At 48.3% G+C, this 18,312-nt stretch overlaps 1 protein-coding gene across 1 annotated transcript; it reads right to left on the minus strand.

The window, feature by feature from the left end:
* Nucleotides 1-15,058: 15,058 nt before the first annotated feature.
* Nucleotides 15,059-16,992, minus strand: LOC147099712 (ferritin heavy chain B-like). Its single transcript, XM_085969351.1, has 3 exons — nucleotides 16,831-16,992; nucleotides 15,975-16,121; nucleotides 15,059-15,213 (listed from the first exon to the last, which is right to left on the minus strand). Exons 1-3 carry the CDS (start codon nucleotides 16,930-16,932, stop codon nucleotides 15,076-15,078), a joined length of 387 nt encoding a protein of 128 aa, XP_085825477.1. The 5' UTR covers nucleotides 16,933-16,992; the 3' UTR covers nucleotides 15,059-15,075.
* Nucleotides 16,993-18,312: the final 1,320 nt, after the last annotated feature.

The following is an 18,312-nucleotide window of genomic DNA, read 5'->3' on the forward strand; positions in this document are numbered from 1 at the left end:
GAGATGGACAGGGAGGTGTTTTCCTCTGCTGGTCTCTCTTCTTCTTCCTCCACTTGGCTCTCATCATCCTCTGTTCGACTCTCTTTTGCTTCCTGTCCATTGGTCCTCTTTGTGTCTGCCTTAGTTTTCACACTCCCAATCTCTCTCTCACTCCCAATCTCTCTCTCTCTCACTCCCAATCTCTCTCACACTCCCAATCTCTCTCTCTCTCACTCCCAAACTCTCTCACACTCCCAATCTCTCTCTCACACTCCCAATCTCTCTCTCCTTCCCTCTCTCTCTCTCTCTCCTTCCCTCTCTCTCTCTGTCTCTCTCCTTCCCTCTCTTTCTCCTTCCCTCTCTCTCCTTCCGTCTCTCTCTCCTTCCCTCTCTCTCCTTCCCTCTCTCTCTCCTTCCCTCTCTCTCATTCCCTCTCTCTCTCTCTCCTTCCCCCTCTCTCTTCCCCCCAGTCGCTCCCTCTCTCTCTTCCAACAACAACATGCCCTCGAGAAAGCCTCGGCACCGCCGGGCTCCCCCAGCTAGTATACTTATAAAACATCTTAGGATTTTCCTTTATTTTGCTCGCCAGTGTTATTTCATGGCCCCTCCTTGATCTCCTAATTTCTTTTTTAAGTATCCCCCTGCACTTTTTGCACTCCTCTAGGGCTTCCTCCGTCTTTAGCCTTTTGTATCTACCAAAAGCCCTCCTTTTTTTCCAAATCCATTCTCGTATATCCCCTGACATCCAAGGTCCCCTGTGGTTTTTGGAACCACTCTTGACCTTTACGGGAACATGTTGCCATTGTATGATCTCAATCTCCCTTCTGAAAGCCTCCCATTGCTCCGATGCGGATTTTCCTACAAGTAGCTGATCCCAGTCCATTTTGGCCAGATCCTGCCTTATCCTATTAAAATCGGCCTTCCCCCAATTTAGAACCTTTATTTCCGGCCCATCCCTGTCCTTTTCCATGACCACCTTAAATCTTACCATGTTATGGTCACTATCACCAAAGTGCTCACCTACTAGCACTTTTTCCACTTGGCCGGCCACATTCCCTAGAATTAGGTCCAGTACCGCCCCCTCTCTTGTAGGACTTTCTACATGCTGGCTCAAAAAGCTCTCCTGGATGCACTTTAAGAATTCTACACCCTCTGAGCCTTTCACACTCTGACTATCCCAGTTAATATTGGGGAAGTTGAAATCCCCCATTATTATTACCCTATTATTTGCACATTTCTCTGAGATTTGCCTACATATCTGTTCCTCTATCTCCCCCTGACTGTTTGGAGGCCTATAGTACACTCCCAGCAAAGTGCTTGCCCCCTTTTTGTTTTTAAGCTCCACCCATATGGCCTCATTAGAGGAACCTGCTAATATATCATCCCTCCTTACTGCAGTAATTGACTCCTTAATTAATATTGCGACACCCCCTCCTCTTATACCTCCCCCTCTGTCTCGCCTGAAGATTCTGTACCCCGGAATATTGAGCTGCCAGTCTTGCCCCTCCCTCAACCATGTCTCCGTGATAGCAACAATATCATACTCCCATTTGTTTATCAACACCTTCAGTTCATCCACCTTATTTGCAAGACTCCTTGCATTAAAATAGATGCCATCCAGCCTTGCCCTCATATATTTGCCCTGTCTACCAAGCTGACTTGTTTTTTTCTCTATAATTGGCAGCACATCACCCCCTATTTCACCTCCCCTCTGTATCCCATCCCCCTGCCAAGTTAGTTTAAACCCCCCCCAACAGTGCTAGCAAACCTCCCCGCAACGATATTTGTCCCGCTCTGGTTCAGGTGCAACCCGTCCGACTTGTACAAGTCCCACCTTTCCCAGAAGCAGGCCCAGTGATCCAGGAAAGTAAAACCCTCCCCCCTACACCAACTCTTTAGCCACGCATTCATCTGCTTTATCCTCCCATTCCTATACTTACTAGCACGTGGCACTGGGACTAATCCAGAGATTACAACCTTCGAGGTCCTGCTCTTTAATCTGTTACCTAGCTCCCTAAATTCTTGATGCAGGACCTCCTCCCCCTTCCTTCCTATGTCGTTGGTCCCAATGTGGACCACGACCTCTGCCTGCTCACCCTCCCCCTTAAGAATGCCCTGTAGCCGCTCAGTGACATCCCAGACCCTGGCCCCAGGGAGGTAACAAACCATCCTGGAGTCACGTTTCCGGCCACAGAAATGCCTATCTGTTCCCCTTACGATAGAATCCCCTACCACTATTGCTCTCCCACTCTTTTTCCTCCCTTTCTGAACAGCAGAAGCGTCCCTGGTGCCAGGAAGCTGGCTGCTGCTGCCTTCCCCTGGTGAGTGATCCCCCTCAACAGTGTCCAACTTGGTATACTTGTTTGAAAGGGGGATGTCCGCAGGGGTTCCCTGCACTTCCTGCCTGCCTCTGTTGCTCCGCCTGATGGTCACCCGCTGTGCAGCCCTACCCTGAGGCGTGAACAACTCGCTAAATGTGCTATCCATGACCCTCTCAGCATCGCGCATGCTCCAAAATTCATCCACCCGCAGCTCGAGCGCCGCAATGCAGTCTACAAGTAGCTGCAGCTGGATGCATTTCCCGCACACATGGTCGTCAGGGACACTGGCAGCGTTCCTGATTTCCCACATGGAGCAAGAGGAGCAGAACACGGGTCTGAACTCTCCTGCCATGACTTATTCCTTTAATTAATCTAATAAATTATTCAATACCCCAGTTACAGGTATACTCTAGGGCGCTTTATTTACCAACTGTCCACACTACACCAGAGACCCTAGAAATTTAACACCACAGAAGTCAAGCTTGTATTGAAAAGAAATACTCACCAACCAATCACTTACCTGCTCCCTGGTGACGTCACACTCTGATTACTTTTTACCTCTCTCCTCTGCTGTTGCTTTGGTATGCCTCAGTATCTGCAGTATTTCGGTTTGTGTTCCTATCCTGCTGTAACTCTGGTCCAACTACCAGGCATTTAATAGGACCACAAAAATGTTATGTTCATTAATAACTAGTCGTTTGTATTAAGAACAGCTAGCTTTTGCTAGGCACTTTATTGAGCACATGTGGACTAGGTACAGTATCTGTAGAGGCCTCCATCTTGACTGCTGCCTTGTGGGTGGCCTAGTGCATTGTGGGTAGCCCACTCTTATATACATACAGCACCACCTAGTGTATCATTCCAGAATGACAGGTTACTGATCATTACATCCCCCTTTGAGGTTAAACAAAATCAATATCAATCAATAACAACATAAACATCTTCAACAGTCAATACATTTTCAATGTCGTTTTCTTTGTACTCAAAGATTAAGTCTATCAGGCTTTTTCACTTCACGTGTGGATCTTCTCAGCACAGGTAAGTCTGATGTTTTTTCATGAGAGCCTGTATGTGTATTTGTGTTAGATTGTTCTGGTGGTGAGTGACAAGATTCAGTTGCGGCATTGTCATCGATTTGCTCTTCGATAGCCTCTTGTGTTTTTAGGAGGGAACGGCGGTTCCTCCTGAGAATATGTCCTTCCTCAGTTCTAACAGTGTATGACCTTGGTCCTACTTCCTCAAGAACTGTAGCTTTCCTGTTCCATGCATCTGGATCCTCAATCCTGACAACATCATCCCTTGTCAATGGTTTCAGAGTTTTGGATGACTTGTCATAGTATGATTTCTGTTTCAGCTTTAACAGTTGAAGTCTCTGTCTCAGTTCCTTACTCTGCTTTTCTTTTGCACAGCAGGGTAGCGTGGTACGCAACTTGCGACCCATTGGGAGTTCAGCAGGTGAAGAACCAGAGTCTAAAGGCAAGGCTCGGTAGCTCAGCAGGGCGAGATAAGGATCAGACTTGCTTTCTGTCGCTTTCTTCAGTAGCTGCTCGAGAACTTGAACACCTTTCTCTGCCTTACCATTCAACTGAGCGTACAAAGGACTGGATGTGATGTGTTGAAAGTCATAATGTGCTGCAAACTGTTGCCACTCCTTACAGTTGAAGCACGGACCATTGTCGCTAACGGCAATCCTGGGAATTCCATGTCTGGCGAAGATGGGTTTCAAATGCATTATGACACTGCTTGCTGTGGTGCTTGAGAGCAGCGCCATCTCAGGATAGTTAGAATAGTAGTCAATCACTATTAGATAGTCTTTACCATTTAAATGAAAAAGGTCCATACCAACCTTTTGCCATGGTGCTGTTGGTATGTCAGCTACTATCATTGGTTCCTTTGCTTGTTTGTTTTGGTGTTTCTGACATGTCTCACATTTGCCTATCATGTTCTCAATGTCCTTATTTATACCAGGCCAATAAACAGTGTCTCTTGCTCTCCTTTTGCATTTTTCAATTCCGAGGTGTCCCTCATGAATCCTTTTGAGCACGTCTTGACATAGAGCCTGTGGAATGACTATTCTGTTCTGTTTTAGTAATAGTCCACTTGCGACACTCAATTCTGACCGTATGTGAAAATATTTTGGACAGGAACCTTTTGGTCAACCATGATGAATGTTCTCTATTACTGTTTGTAATACTGTATCTTTTACTGTTTCTTCTGCTATTTGCTTTGATTTTGTGTCTGACACGGGCAGCGCAGCAGTGACCATACTCACATGAACATCCACGTCTTCTTCAGTAGAGCTCACATGACTCATTGTGGGTGCTCGGGATAGTGCATCTGCTAACACTATGTATTTGCCTGGTGTGCAGATCAGTTCAAAGTCATATCTTTGCAGCTTCATCATGAGTGGTTGAATCCTTGGAGACATCTCATTCAGGTTCTTTTTCATGACGGCAACCAGTGGGCTGTGGTCTGTCTCAACTGTGAAGGTGGGAAGTCCATATATGTAGCCATGAAACTTTTCTAGTCCAACTACCAAGCCTAGACATTCCTTTTCAATCTGGGCGTATCGACACTCAGTACCAGTCATAGGCCTGGAGGCATAGGCAACAGGCTTCCAATCTTCACCCTCTGCTTGTAGCAAGACCGCACCTAGGCCATCTTTTGATGCATCTGTTGACACTTTGATTCTTTTTGTTGGGTCAAAGACGGTGAGTACAGGTGTGGTTGTCAGCACTGTTCTGAGGTTGATCCACTCTTGTTCATGTCTTTCTGTCCATGCGAACTCATTTGTTTTACGTAGCAGGTCTCGCAGACAGGCTGTCTTGGCTGACAAGTTAGGAATGAACTTTCCAATGAAGTTTATCATCCCCATGATGCGTAGCACTCCTTTTTTGTCAGTGGGTCAGTGCATTTTGAGTACGGCGTTTACTTTTTCCATATCTGGCTCTATTCCTTTACCAGATAGATTATCTCCTAGGAAAGTGACTTCCTGGACGCCAAACTGACACTTGGCTTTGTTGAGCTTCAGTCCATTCCGGCATATGCTCTGTCGTACTTTAGTCAGTCTCTCATTGTGTTCTTTCAGTGTGGAGCCCCAGATGATGATGTCATCAACATAGACCCGAACTCCTTCCAGACCTTCAATTATGTATTCCATCGCTCTATGAAAGATTTCAGATGCAGATATTATCCCGAAAGGCATTCTGAGGAAACAATACCTGCCAAATGGTGCGTTGAAGGTACAGTATTTGGTGCTCTCTTCATCCAGTTTTAGTTGCCAAAATCCTTGTGAGGCATCGAGCTTTGTAAAGTATCTGGCACCTGACATTTCACTGGTGATTTCTTCTCGCTTGGGAATCTGGTAGTGTTCACGTTTTATGTTTGCCTTTAAGTCCTTTGGATCCATGCATATTCTTAGATCATTGTTCTTTTTCTTGACACATACCATGGAGTTAACCCAGTCTGTTGGCTCTTCGACTTTCCTGATGACTCCTAGTGTGGTCATTCTGTCCAGTTCATTCTTGAGCCGGTCATGCAGGGGTGCTGGAACTCTTCGTGGAGCATGTACCACTGGCTGAGCATCCTCCTTTAGCTGGATCTTGTAAGTGAATGGTAGAACTCCAAATCCTTTAAACACATCCTGGAAATTATTCACTACAGAATCCACCGAGTCATCTGGTCTGCTTATGGCACAGTTTATACGGTAGATTCTCTTGACCAGTTCTAAGTCCTCACAAGCTTTGTCACCCAGTAGTGAATCAAGTCCTTCAGCCACAACAGAAAACATGAGATGATGCACTTTGTCTTTGACTGTCACTTTAAGTCTGCATACACCTAAGCTATCTATTTTCTGTCCATTATAGTCCTTCAGTAGTACTGACTTTTTCTGTATTTTGGGCTTTTCTTTCATATTGTTAATGTCACTCATACTGATGAAGTTTGCTTTTGCCCCAGTGTTTAGTTTCAATGTAACTAATGCTCCATTTACCTGCAGTGGGATCATCCATTTGTCCTCTTTTACTGCATTGACGTTATGTTCAGCATTGTTTATTCCTGAGGGCTGCACATTTTCTGTATCCTTTTCTATATTGTCACATGACACCATTCCTACAAAAAATGTCTCACTTAAATCAGTGTCCTCAATCACATTAACTCGGACTTGTTGCCCTTTCTTTGTTTTTACTTTTGAAAAGCATTGTTTGGCAAAGTGATTCTTTCCATGACATTTTGTGCACATTTTCCCAAACGCTGCACATTGTTTTAACTGGTGTTTGTAACCACAGCGTTTACAATTAAAAATTCCTTCCTCCGATTGCTTTTCACTTCTGTTCTGCCCATGTTTCTTCCCCTTGTAGGACACAGCACCGACAGCAGCACTTACTGCAATCGCATCATCATTGATTTCACTGAAAGTCTTGGCATGCTTTTGAGCTAGCTCGCTAGCTTGGCATATTTTCACAGCAATTTCCAATGTCAGTTCAGTTTCTCTCAACAGACGTTCCCTGACTTTTTTTTATCATGAATACCAAACACAATCTGGTCACGAATCATGGATGCTTTCAGCTCAGAGAAATTACATGTCTGTGCTTTCAGTTTCAGATCAGTCAAAAAGCTATCAAAAGTCTCATTTTGCTGCTGTGTCCGAGAACGGAAGATGTACCTCTCGTAGGTTTCATTCTTTTTGGGAGAACAATGTGTATTAAACTTCTTTAGCGCATTGTCTAATTTTTCTCTGTTCTCCTCTGGATTAAATACAAATGTATTAAATACCTCTATCGCCTGTGGGCCTGCAACCGTGAGCAGCAACGCTATTTTCCTTGTGCCTGGCTTCGTACCTTACCTGATGGCAGCAATGTAGAGTTCGAATTGTTGTTTAAAAGTCTGCCAATTGTAGTCGACATTTCCTGTGAGTTTCAAATGCTCTGGTGGCTTCAAATTCTCCATGTCGCGTTGCACAATATTCAGCAGATCTTACCAATCCTGGTACCATGTTATGTTCATTAATAACTAGTCGTTTTTATTAAGAACAGCTAGCTTTTGCTAGACACTTTATTGAGCACATGTGGACTAGGTACAGTATCTGTACAGGCCTCCATCTTGACTGCTGCCTTGTGGGTAGCCTAGTGCATCGTGGGTTGCCCACTCATATACAGACAGCACCACCTAGAGTACCATTCCAGAATGACAGGTTACTGATCATTACAAAAACCTCCAGAACAGAGAAGAATGAATTACATAAACCATACAACGCAGAAATAGGCGTTTGGCCCAACTCTCTTCCGCAAACAGCAGTTGATGCTCGGTCAAGTGTTAATTTTAAATCTGAGATTAATAGATTTTTGTTAACCAAAGGTATTAAGGGATATGGGGCAAAGGCGGGTATATGGAGTGAGGTCACAGATCAGCCATGATCTCAATGAATGGAGGAACATGTTTGAGGGGCTCAATGGCCACCTCCTGTTCCTATCCAGCTCATGTTGTTTATTCTCTACACAAGCAGTGGTCCTAATCCCATGTGGCTGCCCTGTTCCTATACCATGGCATCTAATCTCGTTTAGGTACATCATTGGAGAGAGGTTCAGTTGTAACTACAGTGGTGTTTGAACTTGGCTCCCACCAGCAGTAAAAGTGAAGGTGGTCTCCCCAGAGTGTCAGAACAATCATGGGTGTGCAAGACACATGACGCATCAATCGGCTGAGCCATTACAAATGTCCAAAGAGCTTTCATTTCCCTTGTGGTGTGGAAAACCAATGTATTTTCCAGTTTAACTCCTAGAAACAGTCCAGCCAACATTTGATTATGAATCAGTCTATCCATGTATACTCGCTCAGTGCTGGAGAGAATATTTAAAGGGCCCTTGTGGCTTGGTATTTTCAAATGGAGTTCATTCATTCCCTTTACATGAACTATTTTTGAACAGCTTTAATTGATGTTTAATTTGTGGGCCTAGAAATTCAGTTGCGTTCGCCAGCCATTAACGCCATAAGAGGGGTAGATTTCCAGCGCTAGGCACTTAGCGCCCGGGCGCAGGCCGGTCTGCGCCAAAGCCCAACTTCAGTTGACATTTAGCGCCGGCGCAAAGTGAGCCCGCTCAGCTGCGCGCGCAGCTTATGACGTCATTTCGTCGTGCAACCCTCTTTGTGCGCCCCAAACTGGAAATTCAGTGGCGCCCGCCCAATGTGGGCGTGGCACTGTTAAGAACTGTGAAGTGGAACGCCGCAGAGGCCCTGCGGGCCTCGGGGAGCACTAATTAAAGGGCACTTACACTGAACTATAAAGGCCAGCCATTTTGCTGCAATGACTTTAGTGCTTTGGATTTCTGGACAGAGACCAAGGAACAGACCTTACTGATTTGGGACAACATAGGAGAGGTATTTTTGGCTTCTGGCCAGAGCTTGGAAATTTGACTCTTTGTGATTTCACTGTTTGCAAGTTTATTATGGGGGCTGCATGGGGTTCCAACCGTCAGTTCCAGCATTATGTGCGAAGGGCTCGCAGACGCTGTGTGAGAGGGCCAGCCATGCCTAGACACAGAGGGGCCATCAGGTGTCGGCAACGTAGGCCTTACCCACTCGGAATACCGGCAGCAGGTGTCCTATCTCACCATGACTGTCGCGCATTGTGTTAAGAGGCTGCGCTTCAGAAGATAGGTGGTTGCAGAGATCTGCGTCCACAGCTGATGTGCAGGACGTCTCTGTCGGTGGAAGTGAAGGTCACGGTGGCTCTGAACTTTTATGCAAGCGGCTCCTTCCAAGCCGCTGCTGGGACATAGCGAACATCTCCCAGTTCGCCGTGCATCGCTGCATCCGGCAGGTCACCGATGCCCTTTTCGCAAGGAGACACCAATTCATCTCCTTCCCCATGACCCTAGAGAGGCAGGAGCAGCGTGCAGTCGGATTTGCCAGGATTGCCGACTTCCCCATGGTGCAGGGCGCCATTGACTGCACGCATGTGGCTATGCGGGCACCTATCGACAATGCCGAGGATTACCGCAACCGGAAGGGCTACCATTCCCTCAATGTACAGCTGGTGTGTGACCACAGGCAGCGCATCCTAGCTGTCAATGCCCGCTTTCCAGGAAGCAGCCACGATGCATTTATCCTGCGCCAGACTACTGTGGCTGACATGTTCGAGGCACAGCCTCCACCAAGGGGATGGCTTATTGGGGACAAGGGCTACCCTTTGTGCACATGGCTCATGACCCCTCCGCGCGCCCAGGACCCCTGCAGAGGAGGCATACAACGAAAGCCATCAAGCCACAAGGAACATCATAGAGCAAACGATTGGCGTCCTGAAGCAACGGTTCCGCTGCCTGGATCGATCCGGCGGATCTCGACAGTATTCGCCGGATAGAGTCTCCCAGTTCGTCATCGTTTGCTGCATGCTGCACAACCTGGCTATCCGCAGGACTCGGGCACTGCCACCTCACGTTGGGCCACCACCTCAGGAGGACGAGCAGGAGGACCATGAGGAGGAGGAGGAGGAGTACCAGCCCAGAAGGGAGCCCCAAGGGCCGTCTGCCGGCGGCTTATTGAACGACACTTCTAGGCCCCGTCAGGGAATGGCTTGTGGCAATGAACGCACCTGAATGCAGCCGCTCCGCAAGCCCTCAGCCCGTTAACGCAACAACCACTTGAAACATGACACCTGGACAAGCTGAATAAATAAAAAGCTTTATTTAACAAACTCAGGGCCCTTCCCACATGAAACAGAAAAACAGACAAGACCCCCCAAAAACAGTGAAAAACATATCTCACTCCCACAACCTGGGGAGGAATAGCAAAACTTGTCAATCCAATTGGCCTTCATCTTCGGCCTTTCCAAAATAAGCCCCCCCCCCCTCCAGAACACAAACACCCCCATATAAAAAAAACAGTTGCCGACACCCTCTACTTGGTGTGCCGAGAGGGCGAGTCCTTGTGCAGGCTTCTCCGGCCCCTGCCCGACCTGTTGCTCCGCCTCAACCTGGGCCCTGTGGGTGTTGGAAGGCTGGGGGAAGGCTCCTGAGGGCCACAATGCGTAACGGCAGATGCCTTTGGGGGTCGGCCTAGACGAGGTCCGGCCCTGGAGGGTCCGGCTGCTGACTGCTGCAGCTGTGGCTGGGCAGCATCAGTCTCTGCAGCAGCTCGTCGCACCATGGCTGGGGGAGTGGCAGTGGCGGCTGCAGCAATGGGGGCAAGCTGGCTGATGCCAGGCGCTCGCTGGTCGCCAGAGACACTGGCACTCGGCCGGGCTGGCACTGCAGCAAGCGCAGCAATCTGGTGGAGGCCAGACCGCTGTGCTGCAGCAGGGCGGCGGGTGCCCTGTCGATGCTTCCGTGACACAGCGAGTGTGGCAGAAGTGAGTGCCCGAACTGCCCTGTTCTGTGCCTGCATCAGATCAGCCAGTGTCTGCACGGCACCACTCATGAACTCGCGACTCGCGTCCTGTGCTGCCGTGAGTTGGTCGACACCCCTGGCCTGTGCTGCTGCGAGTTGGTCGACACCCCTGGCCTGTGAGTCCCCGAAAGCGGCCACACTATGAGCCAGGGACTCAATGGCCTGAGGCAACTGCCCCACAACCCCCATGAACTCGTTGTGGCACCGCTCGGAGGCCGCGGACATTTCATCAAGGAGGCGCACCTCCTGGGCGAGGACCGTCTCCGGACTGGAGGGCGGACTCTCCATCTGGGGAGAATGCCGACGAGCTGCCCGACCCTTCCCGCGTGCCTGGACGCCACTGGGCCCAGGAGCTACACCCCCCTGCAACACTTCCCCCCTCTGGGGAGAAGGCAGCCGTGCTGCCCGACCCTTCCCGCGTGCCTGGACGCCACTGGGCCCAGGAGCTACACCCCCCTGCAACACTTCCCCCCTCTGGGGAGAAGGCAGCCGTGCTGCCCGACCCTTCCCGCCTGCCTGGACGCCACTGGGCCCAGGAGCTGCACCCCCCTGCAACACTTTCCCCTGGCTCTCCTCCAGGCAAGACGTGTCCCCTCCATTGCCATCCCCTGGTGCGGATGAGTGTTCCCCCGATGTGCCGCCTTCCTCTTTGTCCTCGTCGTCCTCCTCTTCCGAGGGACTGGCACTCTCAGCTTCATGGACCTCCTCCTCACCAGCTGAAAGCAGGAAGGCACAAGAGTAGCTTTAGAGTGAGGACAGGGCATCAGCGAGGGAGGCATGAGTGGTGGCATTATGCGCATTGGTCGGACAGTGGCAAAGGATGTAGATCTGAAGCGCAAGGGGAACAAGAGAGGTCCAAACGGTCATGTCCTTACCACTGGGACCCAGCACAGGGTCGGCATCTCCAATAGCAACGGGGCCAACCACCCGGCCACGCATGAGTCGAGCCACGCGCTCCTCCAGGTCACTGAGCTCCTGGAACTGGCCACGGCCTCCCCCGGTGACATTCCGGCTCTTCATATTCTTGGCCAGCTTGGCCTGCAAGAGAAAGGACGGCCTCTAAGTACAGTGTGTTGCCCTGTTGTTGTGTGCACTGCCTCCCATGGTCGAATAGCATGGCCAGTGTGGTGCCCTGTTGTTGTGTGCACTGCCTCCCATGGTCGAATAGCTTGGCCAGTGTGTAAAGTGCAGAAAGTGCTATTGATGATCATGCCAGTGCCATAGCTGCGGGAGGAGGGATGGCCATTAGGCCTTTGAGTCCCTTTGCCCATAACGTGAGGTGCACATGCAAGGATGAGGAGGACACTGGAAAGGGTACTCACCCTGACCATCCAAGTGAGGTCGTTGTACTTCTTGCGGCATTGGTTCGCACTCCTGGGGACATCGCTGGTGGATGACACCCTGTGGGCGATTTCCCTCCAGGCTCTCCTGTACTGCCTCCTGGGAGCCTTCTTGCCACTGTCCGGGCACAAGATCTCTCTTCTCTTTTCAAAAGCCTTAAGCAGCACCCTCAAAGCATGCTCTGAGAAGCGCTGCGCTCGTTCACGGGCCTTCTGCATGGCTTCAGGCGCTATTTGGGTCCACCAGCAGTGTTCAGGCCTAGCTGCAGAGCTCCACTATCCAGGGCGTGGCAGCAGACAAAGTCGACCCTTCCCCCTTTAAGAGCTGGCCGGCGTCAGGGTGTCTGCTGTCAATCAAAACATGACCGCACCTGCGCTGCGCCCGGCCTCGGCGTTATCAGTCCGCACCGCCGGCTTAGCGCCTAAAGATAGGAGTGCAACGCCAGTTTCAGCGCTCGCCCAAACTCCTTGGCCAAATCTACTGAATTTCGGCGAAGTGGCCTACTCTTTCCGGCGGGCGCTAACTTTAGCGCCCGCCCGACTTTACCGCCCCAGAAGTGGCGCGACTGACTTTCTAGGCCGTGGATTCTTCAGGAACACTCAGAAATCCCCGCACACTTTGTGGGTTAAGGGCAGTCTTTTGGAACAGTTGTGGCCATTAGCGATATACCGAATGAATTAGCGAAAATAATCTAGCTACTATTTGATCAGAATTAGCTAGTGGATCCCTGTCTTGTTTTGCACACTTTGTACAAAAATAATAAATTGCAGGACAACGGATTATTACAATTTAAACTCTATTAATGAAGCATCAAGTCTGTAAGCTTTCTCAATCAATACAGCACCGTGTGGACAAGATGGAGTTCGGACCCCTGGGTCTTCTAAACAATAGCAGTCCTTACAGATGCCTGCAGGCCAATGATAATTCAGTATGCAAATGTTACACCTACAACAATGCTGCTGCAATAGAAAGTAAGTTAGTTTTTGGTAGAAAAATCATTGGCTTGAATAGGATTGATATGATTGTGGCAGAGACCACATAGGGACAGTAACACAATTCACTATGTATAGGCAATGTTATCGCTCCACGTTATGTACGGAACTTGGTTGGGTTATCGGAGCAGGGTCCCTTTAAGAGTCGTCGATTGTGTGTCGATGTCATTGCCCTGCGACGAGGCCGAGTCCCTCAGTCCATGCGGAGAGTTAATAAAGCTAACACGTGTTTTTCTTTGCTGCTATGAAAGTCTCGCACTCTATTTCCAGTGACTCCTACATGATTACTGATTTAGCTTCACTTTACCCAACACCAACAAACTCCCCGTAGGACACACTACTGCTCAATTCAGACTAGTGCTTTACTTAATCCCAGACATCAAGTATTGCCGTCAGTGGGGCTAGAAAAAGAAAGTAACCTGGGAAAGAAAGAGAATGATAAACAGAAATGATCCTGCCCAAATGGAAGTTTCTAAGATGGCCAACGCTGTACTGTGTACACATGTCACACAGCTTTGGCAATCTAGTGCGTGACTTATGCCATCAGTCAAATGTAAAGACAGCTCAATAGCAGATCATTCCCCCACCTTTACAGGTCAAAGTCTGAAGCAAGACACCAGGCATGTACTCTCCCTTCTCCTGACTGAAGAGTCACTACTGTCAGCACTAATTCAACCCCCTTCACCCTTGCCCATTTCTTTGTTTTAAACCACCACAGCTTAATGACTGTTTGCTGGCAGATGTTATAAAAAACCCTTTTCAGCAGGAACTGTTACCGAGAGCTCAGAAAACCATTAGAATCCTCTCCAGTGATGATTTGAAGATGTGGGCACAGCCATCCTGGGAGTGACTTCTGTATTTTTAACTTGGATCATATTACACAGCTGTGTATTGTGCAGTGGGATCTTAACCAGATCAGCTATTTAATTAAACAAAGACAAACCAGTTCAATGATGAATAACCTTTATTTCCATGTACTGTGACAGTTAGATGAGAAAACTGGGAAATAATGACAACCAAAGTATTCACCACCAGAAGTTGGTCACACTTCATTTCCAACCTGTATAGAACTAATGGTTCAAGAATCCCATTCAACTCAGGCTGTGCTTGTCAAACAGGTACTCTCCCATGCCATTCTCAGGGGCTCCCAGTCTCTTCAAGTTGGTGATGTGATCTCCAAGCTTCTTGATCATCTTCACTTGCTCATCCAAGTAGTGGGTCTCCAGGAAGTCACACAACTGAAAGTGAAAAACAAAGCACAATTAGCTCAGAGGAGACATCATCAAAGGCCTTCTGAGCTTCACCGCCCATGGAGATGGTCCTTTATCTTCTACTGGATGGGGTAACTGGTACAAGTGCTGCAGAGAAATAGGTGGATTGGACGTCAGATTAGATTTACTCCAGGAGTAATGCATTTACCAATTTAAAATTGGAAAGCAGAACCCCCTTCAGTTACAACTTATCCTTTGGTGTCCCAATTTCAATCTGCTTTATGCACTGGCCTCATCTCAGTGAGATCCTGATGTTGAAGTCTTTTGTGAAAGATCATCAGAAACCTATTGGGCATGGAGATATTGCTAAAGATCAGTGATCAGATTAAGCTCCCTAGATAGCCTTCAACTCACCCAAAACATGGCAAGTGTCAGCCATGGCTTACTGGTACCACTGCCAGTCAGAAGGCCCTGGGTTGTCCCATTTCAGAGAATTGAGTGAAAAGCAACACTTCACTGCAGTACTGAGGGAGAGCTGCAATGTCAGAGGTATTGTCTTTTGGATAAAACAGTACACAAGGTCTTGTCTGCCCACATGGTACTATTTCAAAGAAAAAAAACTGGAATGTCAGTGTCCTGGCCAATATTGATCACTAACCAACTTAATAAAACAGACTATCTGGTGATTTCTCTCATTTCTGCAGCAGGATCTTGGTGTGCAGATTGACTGCCATGTTGCAAACATTACAATAATGACACTTCAAGAAGTACTGAATTGGCTGTAGTGTTTTTGGACACCGACGACAAGGAAGGCACTGTAGATATGCAAATCTTTCTTTAAATGAGACATTAGGAACTTACATGAGGGTCAGTGTTCCCAGTGGAGAGTTGGTGTAGATCCAACAGACTCTGGTTGACATCCTTCTCCAGCTGCAGAGCTCTCTGCATCACCACTAGGCCATTGCTCCACTCATCCTGCTCTGGTTTCTGAGAGTTTGTAGGGGTGGGGTATAGAGTAACATTGGAAGAAATTAGTTAACAGACTTGAACATTTCAGGAGTTAGTCAGATCACAACTCAATGTCATTCTTGATATTCTAAGCCAGGATTTTAACCAGACAGTTCATCAAGAATTCTCTTTGGAATGAGTTATTTGACTTGAAATCACAGCACTATAGGCTCTAAAGTGAGATCACCTAAAATGGAGCACAATATTCCAAATGAGGTCTATCTAGCAGTAATTGCAGTAACACTTCCTTGCTTTCTATTCTATGCCAGAACATGAAGCCCACCTTTCAATCAGCCTTTTGTCTCGGCAAGCTAGCTTCTAAATGACATCTGTACTGGGACACACCCCAAATCCCTACACTCTTACATCTGATGTGAACATCAACCACTTCCTTCCAGTCAACCCCCTAGCCAGTCTCCAATTTTGCCCTGGAGCTCACTATAGACCCTAGCTCAGCAGATCACTATTTGCACATTTAGATCATATGCACTAGTCACCATCCAGTGGTCTATTTTATACCAACTGCCTCCTACTCCACCCAGTTTTATTGGGGTCACAAGGTTGCTTCTAATGCACTTCCAATTTCTGCCAGCAATCTCCTGCCTTCTGAAAATCCATGCATACAACAATCATTGAGCCTCCTCTTGGAACAACTTCCATGACTCAGATAATCTAGTATGAGGTAACTAGCCTACTTTTCACAAAACCATGGCAATTCTTCAAAGTTTGCTGAATCTAACCTTGACATCCTCCAGGACAACACGCCCCCCACGCATATTCTGGAATTTCAGCAGTTTCTCAGCATGCTCACGTTCCTCATGCGACTGCTCCTTGAAGAACTCGGCAAAGTGACGCAGGGCAACATCATCCCGGTCAAAGTAATACGACTGCAGGTAGAGAAAAATGGAAAAGAGACAATTGAAATCTAGATCTGATCCATGGCCAACTCAAATGGTAGCAACACCAATACTTTCCAAATCCTTTTTGAATATGTTGGAAGCTCCTCATTGAAGTAGCTCAACAGAATAGGAGGTTATGTTACTAGAAAATATTAGCGAGCTTTAATGCTTTTTGGAATAAAGCTCTCAACTACACTTGGTCAAAATATCTGTGGTATCTTCTTTTGTTCCCAGATGAAAGTCTAAAAGCAGAGAAGGAAAAGAGCCAAATCTTTAAAATTAAATAGTTTAACACCATCCTCAGGTGAGAAAGACTAACAGGATTCACTCAATTAGAGGGGGATAAAAACTGGCCAGAACCAGCCAATGTTTCACTAACTAGTCACCCAATTCAATCTAATTGTTGCCATCCAAGTTGGAAGTTGACTAGTTTTAGTGAATCTTCAAGATGAACCCTCCATTACAAACTTGATGAAACCCTGGAGTTAGTTTCAAATATAAACACATCAGAATAGGACAGAGCAGGAAAGAGTCCTTCTGCAAGATCACTGTCTTAAGAGCATTCACTGGATTAAGACTGGGGAGGGCTATAGAGAGACCCTCTAAAGCCCATTCATTGACCTAGAGAAATTCTACCTGCTTAGAATAAAATAACAGCCTTAATTTTGAAATAGGACCCCAAAAATACAAAACTCACCATGGAGAGATAAACATAGGAGGAATAGAGCTCCATGTTGATCTGCTTGTTGACAGCATCCTCACAGTCCTTGTGATAGTTCTGACGCACTTGGGAGGCCATCTTAACTCTTCCTGTTGCAAAGCACTGAGCTCAAACTCCACTGTAGTAACAACCTAACCTCTACCCTCACAAGCTCCTGCATTTCAACAGGGTCTGGCATGATCAATGATGATTGACAATCCCTGTGAGCCAGTCAGGATCTTCCATCAATCCAGGCACCAATTAACAAAGGAGAGGGGGCGGTGTGTGATACCCAGAGCCAATCAGAGCTTTGGAATACAGAGGTTTGGATGATTATTCTGTGATGTCATTGCTGTTCCTCTTTTGGTAAAACCATAAATTTAGACAGATAAAAACTGTAAATAAACCATTAAAACTGTAAATAAACCAATAAAACTGTAATAAACCAATAAAACTTCAAATAAACCTTAATAATCAAATTAAAATTTGGTTCTCCAGCCCAATCATGCACTCCAGTCCCCGCGGCGCCCACCGGTCATGAAAGTGATCTAGCGCGCCGGCGGACACCGCGTGCTCCAGCTCTAGGGCCACCCGGGCGCGAACATGGCCACGGAAGAGAGGGAGGCAATCCGGCCGGACGACCCCCTCGACCGCCCGCTGCCTGGACCAATTAATGGCCTTCTTCGCCAGGCCCAGGAGCAGACCCACGAGGAGGTCCTCCGACCTGCCCGCTCCCCTCCGCACCGGGTGGCCGTAGATCAAGAGCGTGGGACTGAAGTGCAACCAAAACTTGAGGAGCAGCCCCTTCAAATAATGAAAGAGGGGCTGCAACCTCTCACACTCGATATAAATATGAAACACGGACTCCTCCAGACCGCAGAACAAACATGCGGTCTGGGAGTCCGTGAACCTACTTAAATACCTATTGCACGGGACTGCCCTGTGCAACACCCTCCAGGCCAAGTCCCCAATAGAACAAGGGAGGACTCCCGCATAGAGAGCCCCCCATTGGGGACCTCCGCCTCCGTCGGAAGGTAAAACGGCACGCCACGGCGTGTCCGGACGGCAGGCGAAGATGGCAAAGTGGAAGGTGTGCAGGAGCAGCCCGTACAGGAAACCCCTCCGTGCGGAATGAAAAGGCACGGAGGGTATTTCCTCGAGACGGCTCAAGTTGTGAGGCGCCGGCTCCCGAGGGGGGGGTCGGGGCTGGGCGCCGACAAGGAATTCCGTCCGAACGGGGGAAAGCTCAGACGGGATCGCCCCACACGCCTGAGCCGCCTCGATACACCTAGTGGTGCCGGGGCGTACTTTCGCCTTTATCGACTCGATGGCATCGGCCGCGAGCCGGACGTTTACCCAAGACATGCGCCTCGCCAACTCCTCCGGCGCCATCCAGCCCACTCCTCCGCCATCGAGCAGGTCCCCGACTCGAGTCACCTTGCCAGCCACAGCTCTGTGCTCCGCCAGCCACCCGAACCT

The sequence above is a fragment of the Somniosus microcephalus genome, chromosome 28 (genome assembly GCF_052327205.1).
Source record: "Somniosus microcephalus isolate GS21.2 chromosome 28, FLI_Smic_1.0, whole genome shotgun sequence".
Classification (NCBI taxonomy): Eukaryota; Metazoa; Chordata; class Chondrichthyes; order Squaliformes; family Somniosidae; genus Somniosus; species Somniosus microcephalus.

What these genes read in the sequence shown, in the direction of transcription:
- LOC147099712 (XM_085969351.1), bottom strand. Translation starts at nt 16,932, where the DNA reads ATGGCCTCCCAAGTGCGTCAGAACTATCACAAGGACTGTGAGGATGCT. An exon ending in CCTATGTTTATCTCTCCATG is followed by an intron (nt 16,122 to 16,830) that starts GTGAGTTTTGTA and finishes CTCTACCTGCAG; the next exon opens with TCGTATTACTTTGACCGGGA. An exon ending in TTGTCCTGGAGGATGTCAAG is followed by an intron (nt 15,214 to 15,974) that starts GTTAGATTCAGC and finishes ACAAACTCTCAG; the next exon opens with AAACCAGAGCAGGATGAGTG.